A 16,360-nucleotide genomic window follows, 5' to 3' on the forward strand; every position below is an offset into this window, starting at 1 on the left:
CTGTCTTTAATATCCGTCCAGTCTGACTTGATTCTGAAACAACATTACAGCCTGACATTATAACAGCAGAAGGAGCTCATCTCACCTTGTTCCCCCATCATTTCGGCTCAAACATGGGTGGAAAATGCATTCTACTATGTTGCCTCCAAAATGTGGAATGTCCTGCCAAAATACTTTAAAGATCTGGTCTCCAGATCTCTACCCAAACTCACAACTCACAACGGGTGTTGTGAGCTTGTAGATCGTCTATTTTCAAATAGCATAAGTATGCATATAGGGCTGAAGTGGTTAATGTATGTTTTGTAATAATAATAAAATTCTACAAAGTAACTAGTAACTAAAGTTTTCAAATAAATGTAGTGGAGTAAAAGTACAATATTTGTCTCTGAGATGTAGGGGAGTAGAAGTAAAAGTATTTGTCTATGAGATGTAGAGTAGAAGTAAAAGTATTGGAAAATGGAAAAACTCAAGTAAAGTACAAATACCTCAAAATTGTACTTAAGTACAGTACTTAAGTAAATGTACTTAGTTACTTTCCACCACTGCACCTTGGTAGTAAAATCCCCTGCCCTACCCCCAACCCCCTCCCCTGCTTTCTATGTAATTATACCTTATGATGCTACAGAGTTTTATTAATATGTATTGTATTGTATTGTATATTAGGCCTATACTGATGAATTGAGTACAATGGACCACGATAGAAACAAGCCCCATGGGGCATTTTGTGTTATCCTTTTAGCATAACCTTTAACTGTATGAAATATTCATTCAATCAATCAATCAATCAATCAATCAATGACTTTTGTATCTGTCAGACACTGATGGCTGACAGCAACATTCTCATTTAAAATAAAGTTGCAATGGCTGAGAAAATCTGTAATCCAGTAAAAACTGTATTGGCTATAATAAACAGTAAAATAAACATGCATGTTGTGTTAGGCCTATATTATCAATATTGTAATGATAATGATGATAATAGTAGTAAAGAAGTAGACCCTATTGATCAGGAAAATGACTGGAGTCTGTATTATCATTACAACATATTAACAATGAAAAGAAACTATAGCTTGAACACCGTTGGGTTTGTAAAGAGTCTAACATCAATGCATCTAATCTGACATAAGATTCTCTCAATACCTCCGAAATGAAAGGTGATTATTTACCTCTCTCTCTCCTCTGATGTCGTGAAAGAAACAAACAGCTTAATTAGTCCGTTAATGGTCGTTAATTGTCGGTTCATTTACATAATCCAGAGAGCAGAGATCAGCCTGTTAGTTTCAGAGTGTTTTCATCAATGAAAGAGTCGCGCGTCGCGGGTGTTGAAACACTATGATCCACCAACCAATCAGAGAGCAGAGCAGCACACGCACATGCATGCATGCACACACACGCACGCACGTGTGCACACACAGTGTCATGAACACAATGAATGAATGTGGTGTAAAGCAGTGGTGGAAAAAGTACTTACATTTCTTACTTAAGTAAAAGTATCAATACTGCAATATAGAAATACTCTGTTACAAGTAAAAGTTTGCAGGAATTCTTTAATTCCAGACTTTACTTGAATACAATATACCAAATACCAGTACAAAAGTATTGCCATCAAAATGTATTTAAAGTACCAAAAGTAAAAGTACTCATTATGCAGAATGTCCCATTTCAAGTTTTCAAATGTCTAAACGTCTTTTGAAAATAGCAGATCTACAAGCTCACAATGTGTCGCATCGCGAGCATTGTGAGCTTGTAGATCAGCTATTTTCAAATGCCCGAAATGTATATAGGGCTGAAGTGGTTAATGTATGTTTTGTAGGCCTAATAATAATGAAAATCTAGTAACTAATGTTTTTCAAATAAATGTAGTGGAGTAAAAGTGCCCGAATTGTAAATTGATGGTTAACATAAAGTGTGTGTGTGGTTGTCCTGTCCTGTTTCTTTTCAGGTGCTTAACCCAGCCAAGCCATGTTCCATTTTTCATCTATACTGTACTTCACTGACTTTAGGGGAGGCATGTCAATATGAAATAGATCCATTGCCTGTTCCCATATTTCATATAGACAGGCTCAATAAGGCCTCGGCACAATTCCCGTCATAAATCATACACACGTTGCTGAGATACTGCCTGCCTGCTGCTGCGACTGCGGAAAAAAAAAACGTCCTAATAATATATAGTCTGAGAAAATATCATCTGTACCCGTAAGACTCTGCATAATGCCTAAATTGTAAATCGTAAACTACAAGGAATGAAGGACCCCTGGGACCCCCATACCAACATGTTTTGATAATGGAATGAATTGGTGTAATAATGTTTCTCCTGGTCCCTGATACTTTCTTTTCCTTTTTGTTTTTGGGGCGGTGTAACCGCCCCCTATAAGTGAGGTTTGGACACTGACCAATCCTGCACCGTGATTGGCCAATAGTCTACAACGCAGTCTACAACGCTAACCCTTCCACAGTCAATGCAAATCTATACTTTTGCAAAGTCAGCCAATCACATTACAGCTAGTGTCATCACCACTAGCTGTAATGTGATTGGCTGACTTTGCAAATTCAGGACTGTGATTGGCTAGCGAAACACATGACACATGTGCAGCCCTATGAATAGCAGTATAGACTTAAAAAAAACACATTTATGTTTTTTTAAGTGAGTCATGTTGTGATGACCACACCGCCCACTTCACACTGGGTGTGATTTTTATTTTGATAGGAGAGCTGAGAGACAGGATGGTATTTTTGCTTTTATTTTGATAGGACAGCCGAGAGACAGGAAGCTGAGGGCAGAGCAGGGAGGAAGTCTACGTGCAGGACAGTAGCCAGCCGGAATCGAACCTCGGATGTTTGTGATTGGTATGTTGTTGACACACTATCCTCTCATCCGCTGCTCCCAGCATGTATAACGGTATTGTTTCTATCTCTGGCCATCAGCTTTGGTGCTTCCCCTCGCTTCCAGACTTAAGAGCATTTCACTGATTCCAGGTGTACATCCTGTGTTGTGTACCTGGCCTTATCTCTGTCAACTGAAGAAAACTGAACAGAAATAACATTTGGCTTCATGGTTCCATCGGGGCGATGATGATGATGATGATGATGATGATGATGATGATGGTGATGGGAAGAGAGTTGTGATAACGCTGATGCTCTGGCATCATATTAGAGAGAGCCGAGGCTGTCTGCACACAGGGCTGTGTAAAGTCAACAGAGCCAGGCACCAGTGCCAGCCTAGAATGAGAGTTTTTTATAGAGGCTGATCTGATCTCTGCTCCGTGTCTCTGTCTGCATTACTGTGACAGAATGCCAACCAGAGAGAGAGAGAAAAACAGCCACATGAAATGCAGTCACCACCACATTTCACAGATTATAAGAAACAGTGGCGTGCACAGACATTTTGAGGGGCAGGTGCTCAAGTAAATTATATTTTTTTGTTTACTTGGTCTGCTCTTTTTTCCCTCTACACCTATACCTCTTTGCCAAAAATAGCCGATCTACAAGCCCACAACGCCTCGCAGCGCGAGCCGTTGTGGGCTTGTAGATCGGCTATTTTTGGCTAAAGTTCTCCTCAGAAAAGGGATGCTAGGTTTCGAGTGGTTATGGTAAAAAGAAAAATCATATCACATAAAGATTTGGCGGACCCCCTGTAGTAACTCTGACCCCCTGTTGAAGACCCCTGCTGTAAACTGAAAAAAAAAAACGTTTTTTTTCTTCTTTTTTTCAAAAGGGCACTTCTGGTCAAGAGGGCAAAGGGCAGGTGCTCTAGCACCACCTAGAGTCTATCTGTGCACGTCCCTGATAAGAAATAACAGTTTCTGATTGCGCTGATCAGAACAATGGTCACCAAGCTATTTGAAGTGCTAAACACTGCTGTGACACTGCTAGCTGTAGTAGTTTTTTTTTGGTGTGCCTATTCTCATGCCATGATTTTTGCATAATCGTCGTAATCGTTTCCATGTTGATTTTTTTTCACACATTTTCAAATATTAAAAAAAGCAGAAATAGCAGATCTACAAGCCTACGGCATTGTATGACAGTTATTTGTCATATCCGGCCTGTGGAATGTTTGATTACGAAGCCTAAAGGCTTCATATATGTTCCAATGTTCAATGGCCAAACATACAATTCAATTGTTAATCGCAATTATTTGAGTGATAATTAATTGTCAACTTAAATTTGTAATTGTGACAGCCCTACCTGTGGCACACCTACCTTGCTCCAACGGTGTGGTATGACTATTCTCATGGCATTCTCATGGCCCCTAAACACTGTGTGTGCCAAGTTTGGTGTCGATTGGAGTAACAGTGCGCCTGTGGCACCTCTGATGGCATGGTCCCCTGAACACCGTCTGTGAGTTCGCTGGCACTGATTCTCCATGTTTTAGTTCTGATTGGTGGTTCAGAAAGCACACCTGTCCCAGGTGACCTGAGAGGTCTGGTTCATGACATATATACTGTAGCACAAGATCATTTTTGGCCCAAAACCATTCAATGCTTTATAAACCAACAATAGTAGTGTTTTGAAAGCCATTCTTTGACCCCCAAAGAAAACACTGGAGCATTGGATTCACTTCAACGCTTTAATTACGTGCACGCGAGCAAACATATGAGCTAACGCTTCTAACCACAGCGTCATCTCATCTGCACATTCATAACAGTGATGGCAGAGAGTTGAAAAGCATCCAAAAAAACTCTTGATGTTTTTTTCCATTGTTGTTGTAACACAGTTCTGGGTTGTGCGTGTGGCATTCAGTCACGCTATGTAACACCAGGCAAATGCCACGTCTCAAAGACAAGACACTTGTCTTAGGAGAGGCGTGCCCACAGTTTTTTTGAACTACTTTTAAAATGACCAGCTCAAAATTATGATCCCATTGCTGAAAATACATTACAAGGTTACGATTCTACAAAATGTCTTCTAAATCCTAACAGTATTTTCTTTTAAAACATGTTGCTATGTCAGCGGTTCTCAAACCTTTTCATGTCAAGGACCCCCACAATGATATGTATTTGGCCGCGGACCCCCATCTCAAAATATGTTGTTCCAGGGACCTCCAGAAGCAAAGATTTCAGTTAAAATCTTTCGCTTTAAAAGAGTATATATTGAAAGATTTGCAGACATTTTCACGATTTTTCAAAAATAGCAGATCTACAAGCTTGTATATCTGCTATTTTTGAATAGACAAAGTGTAAAATAATGCCTTTTAGCTCAAATCTAAAAATGACACAGATGCGTTCCAGGTCTTGGGTTCATTCAAGTGGCAGATGCCAAAAAGACGAGGAATGTTGTGTTTCTTTTGTTTTTTAATATTGTAATTAGTATTTTTAGGGGCATGTCATGTGGTCTATACCTGCACAGCCTGTGGGATCTATACTGGTAGATCTTTATCTACCTTTTGGGGACCCCTGCCCTGTTTTAGGACAACAGTAAAAGTTACACGTTAAAAACCCTTTGATGTGACCGACCGTGTTTCACTCTCTGCTCAGATAACGGCCTCCAAGGACGCAGCAGCATACACGTGTCGCTGGAGGCAGCAGATCCAAGGCTGTAAAACTAACAGAAAAGAAGAGTACTCGCTGAAGATGAGTGTGTGACTTCAAAGTAGAGCAGCGGTAGCTACACCATAACCTCCAGAGACAGGTTTATAGGGCCTGTGGATATATATACATATATATATATATGTAGATATATAGTGTTGAACTTGCCATGCATGCTCATTTGTTAAACATGTCAGACTGGTTGTGCAGTGGTGAGTGGTGGAAAGTAACTAAGTACATTTACTGTGCTCAAGTACAATTCTGAGGTACTTTACTTGACCTTTACTGCTTTACTTGAGTATTTCCAATTTCCAATACTTTTACTTCTACACCACTACATCTCAGAGGCAAATAATTGTACTGTTACTCCACTACAATTATTTGAAAACTTTAGTTACTTTGTAGATTTGGATTATTATTACAAAACACACATTAACCACTTCAGCCCTATATACATTTCGGCCATTTGAAAATAGCCGATCTACAAGCTCACAATGTGTCGCATCGCGACGCATTGTGAGCTTGTAGATCGGCTATTTTCAAAAGATTTGTATACATTTGAAAACTTCGAAATGGGACATTCTGCATAATGAGTGCTTTTAGTTTTGAGTACATTTTTATGCCAATACTTTTGTACTTTTACTCAAGTTTTGAATTCCAGACTTTTACTTGTAACAGAGTACTTCTATATTGCAGTATTGATACTGTACTTTTACTTAAGTAAATAATGTGAGTACTTTTTCCACCGCTGCCGGTGTGTGACTTTAGGAAACCTCCCCGTGGCACTTTGTGCTGCTCTCTGCTCTCTGCCATTCAGGGCCTCGGAGCTTATGAGCTTCGTACGGTGAAGCCCCAGAGACCTTCTCTCTGTGCCGAGGGCCTCCGGTAGGCATGCAGGGGTTAACTCAGACATGTTGGCTCACATTGGATCCAGTGTGTGGAAACAAGAAGCAGGCCAGATAGGTCTAGGAACACCAACCCAAACAGAAGCCACTACTAGGCTGCATTATTACACACGTGCACGCACGCACGCACGCACGCACACACGCACAGGAGGTCCCCAGCAAATTAGTTAAAGGGCAAGACCACTTTGGTAGAGGTGTGGGTTGTGTATTTACCTTGCCATGATGTAACTCCAAAGGTGGACAAGACATCTAAAATAATTGCTCCATTGATTAAAAATGGATAATTCAAAATATGCTTCTCATTGACTTACATTGTACGCTGAAAGAGCTCTCAAAATCACTATTTTAGCACGTAAACGAACGCAATCAAAGTTAATTCAGACAATATAGAACATCACCAAACCCAGCACTGTTTGTTTTTTAAATAAAAATGTTAACTTCCTGTTGATTTTGCCATTTGTATAAGGGAGAAAACCCGGACTGGATCCGTGGATCAGGATCTTCAAATAGTAAAAATCAACAGGAAGTTGACTTCCAGGCCCAGTGTCAGCCCAGGTTCGGTGCTTTGGCGTGGCAGTGAATGAGGTCAGAGAGGTAGCGGGGAGCCTGGTATGCTGGGGTTCATGTGGTTAAATGAACTGGTATATGCTGGGGTTCATGTGGTTAAATGAACTGGTATATGCTGGGGTTCATGTGGTTAAATGAACTGGTATATGCTGGGGTTCATGTGGTTAAATGAACTGGTATATGCTGGGGTTCATGTGGTTAAATGAAGTGGTATATGCTGGGGTTCATGTGGTTAAATGAAGTGGTATATGCTGGGGTTCATGTGGTTAAATGAAGTGGTATATGCTGGGGTTCATGTGGTTAAATGAAGTGGTATATGCTGGGGTTCATGTGGTTAAATGAACTGGTATATGCTGGGGTTCATGTGGTTAAATGAACTGGTATATGCTGGGGTTCATGTGGTTAAATGCAACGCTTTATGAGAGGCCATCAACTCAGCCCTGCAAGCTGCACTTATACTGGTCATGGAAAGAGACACTTGAACCACAGCACCCAAATTTTGGGGCGAACGTTAGCCAATAATAACCGATCTCCAACCTCGCAACACATGGTGTTGTGTGTGAGCTTATAGATCTGCCATTTTTGGGCGAACAGATTTTGGCGTAGACAGGAAAAAGAGATGCAAGTGCAGTTGTAAGTGAAGTTTTGATTGATTGATTGATTGATCGATTGATTGAATACTTTATTAGCAGTTTGTAAAAAACACAGTAAAGTACAGTTCAATACAAGGTCTGCTAAGAGGGTTTGTCAACCCACGAAAGCACTATATCTTGTTTCCATTGGGATCCTTTGACCCGAGTCCGTTTCTCATATACTGTAGGGTTTAAGTGGTTAATATGGTGTTTGACACACAGAGGAATGAAACATGGCCTCACTGATACATGCCAGGAGGATCTGTCAGGAGGTAAACTATGAAATAGAACCACTTTCTTTGACAAAACGTCTGGCACTGCAGAGCAAGTGGCAGCACTGGGCTGATGGGCTGATGGGCTGATGGGCTGGTGGGCTGATGGGCTGGATGATGGGCTGGCTGGCTGCACATGCATGCAACAGATGTTACGTCTGAACCTGCCACAACATGGCAGCTGCACAGCTCCAGGCTACTCCTCCCACCACACCACTGACGTTTACTTAAGTACAAGTGCGAGGTACTTTTACTTTACTTGAGTATTTCCATTGTTTGATATTCATACTTCTATTCCACTACACATATCAGAGGCACTTCTACTGAAGACTCTTCAGACTCCACCTCAGCCCGTTGCATTTGACCTAGTTATGACCTAGTTATGACCTAGTTATGACCTAGTTATGACCTAGTTATGACCACCATGCAGACGTACCCTGGTCATTAAGTTCTCATGTTTTTGTTACTTGTTTTTTTCTTGACCACAATGTTAAAATGTTGATAGCAGGTTATTTGGACATATGCTAGGTTCATTGTTTACCTGGTATCCTTCCTATAGTTTCAATGTACAGATTATTATTTTGATATTATATTGTTTAGACCAGTAGTTCTCAACCTTTTCAGGTCGCGACCCCCCAAAATAATCACATTTGAACCCTTATAAGCACTTGGAATTGTACAGTAGGAGTCGAGGCATTACATTTTGAGTTCCACAGAAAAAGATTGTGAAAATAGCAGATCTACAAGCTCACAACGCCTCGCGTTTGTGAGCTTGCAGATCTGCTATTTTCACAATGTGTGCCTCTTTCTTATATAATTTGACAATTTGGCCAATGTTTGACCAGTTTTTATAGTATAGTTTGTAATCATTTTTGATTTCTTGTCCACCTTATGGAGTTACATCATGGCAAGGTAAACTACACAACCCAAACCTCTACCACAGTGGTCTTGCCCTTTAACCTTACAAAAATAGCTGGTCTTCTACAAGCCCACAATGATGCAGCGTGTGAGGTTGTAGATCGGTTATATTTTTGAAAAATATTGGCATGAAAAAGTATATTTTGATGCCAATACTTTTTGTACTTTTACTCAAGTACATGTTTTAATACAGGCCACTACTGTCCCCCCACCCACCCACCCATCAAACAGCTGCAAACAGAAAGGTTATATAGTTCTATACTAGCAGCAGTCATCATTACTCATAAATAGACTCATCAGGCATACATCCATTTGCCATAAAACACTATTTTTACAACGATCGTTTGGCCCCTTGATCACCTTTTTATGAGAGTACCTTATAAGTGGCGGCAATCCATCACTCACCTGGGCGCTCTATAGGCCCCGCCCACATGGAGTGGTGCCAGGTGGATGGCCCCGCCCACATGAAGTGGTGCCAGGTGGATGGCCCCGCCCACACGGAGTGGTGCCAGGTGGATGGCCATGGGGTGTAGGAGGTATTATAACCAGTGGCGTGCACAGACATTTTGAGGGGCAGGTGCTCAAGTAAATGATACTTTTTTTTTGTTTACTTGGTCTGCTCTTTTTTTCCCTCTACACCTATACCTCTTTGCCAAAAATAGCCGATCTACAAGCCCACAACGCCTCGCAGCGCGAGGCGTTGTGGGCTTGTAGATCGGCTATTTTTGGCTAAAGTTCTCCTCAGAAAAAGGGATGCTAGGTTTCGAGTGGTTATGGTAAAAAGAAAAACCATATCACATAAAGAATTGGCGGACCCCCTGTAGTAACTCTGAGGACCCCCTAGGGGTCCCGGACCCCTGTTGAAGACCCCTGCTGTAAACTGGGAAAAAAACCCGTTTTTTTTCAAAAGGGCACTTCTGGTCAAGAGGGCAAAGGGCAGGTGCTCTAGCGCCACCTAGAGTCTATCTGTGCACGTCCCTGATTTATAACAACCTTACAATAACCTTTACCGGCTGATATACTGTATCTGTAGGCCTACTGATATACAGGCTGATATACTGTATCTGTAGGCCTACTGATATACAGGCTGATATACTGTATCTGTAGGCCTACTGATATACAGGCTGATATACTGTATATCAGCCTGGAGGATCATTGATATACTTCATCAGAATGATACATTTAGTTGTGTGAAGTATCAAGTATGAAGTAGAACACGGTTTCTCAACCGGTGGTCCACGGACCTAGCCTGACACTCACTCCATTATCGCCTGAACATATTTTTGGGGCGGTAAGTGAGTTTTGGACACTGACCAATCCTGCACCGTGATTGGCCAATAGTCTACAACGCAGTCTACACCCCTAACCCTTCCACAGCCAATGCAAATCTATACTTTTGCAAAGTCAGCCAATCACATTACAGCTAGTGTCATCACCACTAGCTGTAATGTGATTGGCTGACTTTGCAAATTCAGGACTGTGATTGGCTAGCGAAACACATGACACATGTGCAGCCCTATGAATAGCAGTATGGACTTAAAAAAAGTCGTTTCATCCTTTTTTTTAAGTGAGTCATGTTGTGATGACCATTTTTTTTTTAAATGGGCGTGGCTAGCGATTCAGGGGCTGGAGCCAGGCTACCACGGACCACTAGTGCAGGGGTCCCCAGAGGATTATGTTATTGTGTAACAGTGTTTTCTCACTCAACAGTAAACAAACCAAGATACAGTATAAGTGTAAACAGGGTATCTGCACATTTATAATGTTACAATGTAATGACTTTTAAGACCTTTTTGATAGTCAAATATTAGGTCAGAAAGAGGCAAACATTGTGAAAATAGCCGATCTACAAGCTCTACAAGATCTGTGAGCTTGTAGTTTGGCTATTTTCACAATATTTATCTGTGGAACGGAATGAAACTAAATGTACTGCGTAGGCTACAATTCCAAGTGCTTGTCGGGGTGGGGGGTCCCCAGTTCAACTATGACTATTTTGGGGGGGTCCCTAGTTCAGCTACATTTAACCATCCTAACTATTAGGAGCAGTGACAAACTACTGTACAGCCCAGGGAGCAGTCATGCTCAAGGGAACTTCAACATTAAGGAGCTGGGAATCAAACTCCAAACGGCCACTCTAACCTCCTGAGCTACTGCTGTATATATAGTTGAATGGCATAAAGGAATGTGTGTAAAGCACAGATATATAGAATGTGTGGGTATTGTCTCTACACTCAGCCAATGAGGGAACACATTGAGATTGTGTTTGCATGGTGCTGTTGTGCCAGCTTGTGTTGACCCTTTATAACCAGCAGAAGGCAGTATGTGCGTAGCTTTGCTGACCCATAACTCTACTAACTAAAACAATCTGTATTATGAAGCCTGAGTGATGCTTTCTTGTGTTGTGAGGAATGTGAGGGAGGCCTGAGATTAATTGCTTGAGACCTGAGTCAGCAGAGAGCTCCAAGTCTATTTCATAGCCAGAGTGTCATTACTTCTATTAAGAGATCTCTATGTATTGTAATGTCTTATATTATAGCATATAATCATAGTTCCATCTAGATTCTTGTACAGCACTTGCTGTGTCATTGACACCTTAGTTCAATGACACAGATAGAAGGCCACCCAACAAGACATTTGTTTTGTTTTTTTGGCCTTTCCGGCACATCATGGTTTGCTTTTTCGTTTCTTCCCATTCTAATGTTTATTGTTCTTCTCTCTTTTCTACTTCTTTTTTTAAATGTATCATTATGTGTGATCATATGTGTGTGATCAAAGTCACCCTGGGTATACATTCCATGTACTGTCCAGGTGATACTTTAGATATAGATATACCTGATACTATACATGGTATTATGTTATTGTCCAGTGTCCATGTCTCTCCTGTACATCATCATTGCAGTCTTGACTCATTTCTCACATCTTACATTATACTTAGTGTAGTCGTACCATGGCCTCCAATTTCCCCCTATATACATGATGAACACACAGTAAAGCACCTCAACGATCCAGAACATATAATCATTCTATTTTGTCCTACTTATACTTCTCCTTATCACTGAAAAAGTGATAAGTTCACTTATCAAAAAAAAAAAAAAGTAACCTGTGATCTGATGGCACATTATTTGATAAAAGCTATGGTTGGGTCATGGAAATTCAAACATAAAAAAAGTTGCCTGGCATATTAGTGAACTCCAGCCAAAATGTGCGAAGGGCTGCGACTTGAATAACAACCACTTGAAGACAGTATATAGAGAGATATCTAACATGATGAAAGTGATGGAATAATTACAGTGTTTTAGCAGCTACTGTAAGCACGGAAATGTGTCCTCACAGGACAGGAGCTGGAAGCAGCTTCAACGTGTCAATCATAACCGTATGTAAACTCTGTGCTTCACTGGGTATGAATATGAAGAATGTGATGGAAAGAATGTGAGAGATGCTTTGAAAAGAGGCAGCACTGGAAAATAACTGCAATTTACTCAAGTACTGTTAGTGTACTCTAATTAAATTTGTATGTACTTTTAGTATCTCCTTTTTTAATACTTCCAGCTACTACACTACTACTACAAAGATTTGGTGGACCCCCTGTTCTATACGGTTACTGTTGGAGTTTTGTTTGCATTCGTTTACGTTGAATGATCAATTTCTAGGCAATGGAGCAATTATTTTTATTCTTGCCCACCTTTGGGGTTACATCATGGCAAGGTACAGTAACTACACAACCCAAACCTCTACCAAAGTGGTTTAGCCCTTTAGTGTCGCCGTTTTTCACCTTTTTTTTATATAAATCTGTGCTATTGAACACCCTTTACATCTGTGTGGGTTTTACAAATATTGAACCAATGCAAAGTATTAAAAAGAGCTTCTGACTAAACCTCCTAACTCCATTGGATCCTCAACATGTCCGTCAAACCACCCAACTCCAACTTTTATGTTGTCTGACTTCGTCAATGATTAGATGAACTCCACTCCACTGTATTTGGGTAAAGTGATAATGTAATGACACATGCAAGTATCTGACAAAGTAGAACGTCACCATACCAACTTTGATGAGGCAGTATTGTGTTTTAAGAACACGTTCTTTTTTCAAATTTCAGCAGACATGTGGAGAAATAAAAGAAAAAATGGAACCTGAGAATGACCCATCACTTGTCATTTTTTGTCTATTTTTAATGAGGTCAAGGCACCAGAATTGTCAGAGCGCTGTGGTAACAGAAACGTGATTATGTTTTATTAGAAAGACACTTAATCTTTGTACAAATTTTACAACAAAAAAACAAAACTGAAGTCAGAGACAACCAAACAAATAAAGGAACAAAGGGATGGATTTCTCCTCCAGGGTTCAGTATGTGCTGGAGGGCATTTCAAAGGGATAATGCTGAGGGAAGTCATGGACGACTTTGAGCGCTTCATTGTACAGCTCCAGATCTACAAGGAAAAAACAAAGTGCATTAGATTAAAAATAACAAAAACGACTCGTCCGAACATAGCCGATCTACAAGCTCACAACATGCCGGCTGACGTTGTGAGCTTGTAGATCGGCTGTTTAAAAAAAAAACATGACAATATCTCCCTAATTAATGATATGATGAACAAAATAATAATGATGAACCACATTGTAAGAGCCAAACGGGTGAAACGTGTGAAATGGATGTATGTGACCATGGGGTCACGTTGGTTATATAAGCCAGTGGTTCTCAAACGTTTTCATGTCAAGGACCCCCAAATTGACACTTATTAGCCCGCGGACCCCCATTTGAAAAGATAAGACGGGGACCCCCATAAGAGAAGATTTTTACGGCTCTAGTAGTGATTCTCAACCATTTTAATTTCAAGGACCCCCGGTTTGACATGCATTAGAGGCTACAGACCCCCATTTAATGGCATTTCTACCTCTGGGACCCCAATTCATATTGTAAAATCAATGTTAATTTAACTCCGAGAGTGTACAAATGGAACCAAATGGACCCGTTAGGGTCCATTTGGTTCCATTTGTACACTCTCAGAGTTACAGACCCATAAGGGTCCATTTGGTTCCTGTCCATCATTTAGCTGGGTACCCCCTGGTATCCCCTCAAGTACCCCTGGGGGTCCCCGGACCCCACTTTGAGAACCAATGATATAAGCTATATATTATTGTTGGTTATATAAGCGTCAGGTTCACTGGCATGGGTGGGAGGCTTTGACCCAGAAGGGCAATGGGTGGAAAAAAAGGAGGGGGGTCTAGTATAGAACCCTGGGGGACTCTGGGGCAACGAAGAACATCGGGTTAAGAAAAGAAGGACCAGGCGCTTGGGTGATGCACCACCACGGAGTCTGAGGGTTCAAATCCACCGTGATGCATCCGGCTTTGTCGAGCGTCTATACGAACACCATTGGCCCCGTGTTCTGGGGAGTGAAGCCGGGCAGGGAGGAGGAGGATATTAGTCGCTGCACGACACGTATTCCACAGGCTGGGGGCAGGAGCAGTTACGACGAAGGCCCTATATCCTCCTGGTGGGGGCTACTCACTGACAGTTAAGTCAGTCGGATACAACAGCAGTGACAACACAGAAATGCGTGTGGAGAGGAACGACTAATTTGGGGAGAAAAAAAAAATGAAGGACCTACCAAAAGCAACGCCTTTGTCCTCTCGTAGCAGGGTGTACGCGGTGGCCATGATGGCTCCCTTGTTGGACACCATTCCAATGACCTCCACCGCTCCACTCAGCTCCTCGTCCAGCTACACAAAACAAAACGGGCGCACCATGAGTTATGATTTATATTCTCATTATTGTTGTTGTTGTTGTACATCTATCTCTCTGGTCAAGCCACTAGAGTTTTCCCTTGTCACCATCACCAAGTGTTTTCTCCAAATTGTTGGCTCTTTTTAAGAATAACCTGCTCTATGTGTAAAGTGTCTTGAGACAACTTGTTGTGATTTGGCACTATGGCACTATAATATATATACAGTATACATACACGTCAAATTGATTGACTGTCTGATTGGTTGGTACTGGGATTCGGGAAACCTCTAGATAAGACACACGTTTTGGGTGAACCCATTTTTCACATAATGTTCAACCCAAATCTTAAATATATTATTTCAGTCTGTGTACATTAAATGTTTAAGTGATCACAAGTCGGCATTTGAGGAGGATACAATTAAACAACTGTGCTGTTGAGATGAAACATCAAAGCGGTAATGATGTTTAATTTAAAACATAATTAATATAATTAATAATGAATTGATTTCACTCACAGGTTCGTTGAGTTCTACTGCAGCGATCTTTCCTTCTCCATCTGACAGCGTGAAGGTTTTACCTGTTGGATGGACCTACACACACACACACACACACACACACACACACACACACACACACACACACACACACACACACAATACATGACAAAACAACACAACACAACACATGACAACTATTAGTGAGTGATTCAACACCATTACATTAAGTCAGTTACTGAATACATCTAGTGACATTTAGGCAGTAATATTCACTGGCTTCTTTCAAAACATGGCCTGAAAATCAATCTTTCAAGAGACCAAGGGCATGGTAAACTCTTTTTTCCCATAGAAAGAGGTGGCATTCATTGCTGACATTTTTTCTTTCCCCCCCTTTGTGCATATTGTATTTTATATTTGTTGATGACATGTGTTTAGTTTGTGTTATTGTTATGCTATGTATGATGAATTGAATACATAGGACCACAATGGAAACAAGTCCCCAGGACTTTTTTTGTGTTATCGTTTTATTTAGCCTTTATGTCTGACTGTACCTCATGCTGTCTACATACAGTATTCAATCAAATTAATAACATAATCCCTTGAGTTACAAAACTATGGATACTATGGAACACAAACATGGAAAACACAACACCTTTCTATGCATCACCCCATGTGTTATGAAGTGAGTTTGTAAGACACACACAGACATGACAGAACTGACCCATAATGTACATTATGAAATGATATTTCTCTCTCTCAGGATCATGTACTTATGTAGCCCTGAAACAAGCGTCATGTGCACCATGGCTAGTATTTCTGAGAACATAACATAACTGATCTCACCTTCTCAACTCGTCCTACAAAACAAACAGCCTTGTTAGTGTACTGGTTCAACATGGAGGAGTTGACCCTGGACTTAGGAGACTCATACACACTGGACATGATGAAGATCTGATGTACAATACTTATTATATGATGTAGAATGTCTATGATATGATGTTCTTCTGTCCAGCGCGGGGAAAAATGAACACAACGCAGCAATATTACCCGGGAAAATACGTTGGTCACGTGTGTTTATAGCACGGGTTGTCCCGGGCGGGCGGGGCGTTGGATCAGACCTGTGTGTTTCACACACCGGTCTGTCTGATGACGTAAAGCCAACACATCCCCGATGTTTTATACGTCACATCTGCTGCACTTTAACTACATCCTGTCCCTCCGGAAACACGGTGGCTGGGATCTAGTTCCTAGTTAGAGTTGAATTCCAATTCAGCACGCTGCATCCGGAACTAATAGCGTGAGGACATGGTTTCTAGACGGA

The 16,360-nt window shown here is 41.0% G+C and overlaps 1 protein-coding gene across 1 annotated transcript; it reads right to left on the reverse strand.

The window, feature by feature from the left end:
- Positions 1 to 13,022: 13,022 nt before the first annotated feature.
- Positions 13,023 to 16,076, reverse strand: rpa3 (replication protein A3). Its single transcript, XM_084080006.1, has 4 exons — positions 15,883 to 16,076; positions 15,058 to 15,132; positions 14,427 to 14,538; positions 13,023 to 13,244 (listed from the first exon to the last, which is right to left on the reverse strand). The coding sequence occupies exons 1-4, from the start codon at positions 15,979 to 15,981 to the stop codon at positions 13,159 to 13,161; spliced, it is 372 nt and encodes a 123-aa protein (XP_083936132.1). The 5' UTR covers positions 15,982 to 16,076; the 3' UTR covers positions 13,023 to 13,158.
- Positions 16,077 to 16,360: the final 284 nt, after the last annotated feature.

The sequence above is a fragment of the Gymnoscopelus microlampas genome (assembly GCF_963454915.1).
Source record: "Gymnoscopelus microlampas genome assembly, chromosome: 15".
NCBI lineage: Eukaryota > Metazoa > Chordata > Actinopteri > Myctophiformes > Myctophidae > Gymnoscopelus > Gymnoscopelus microlampas.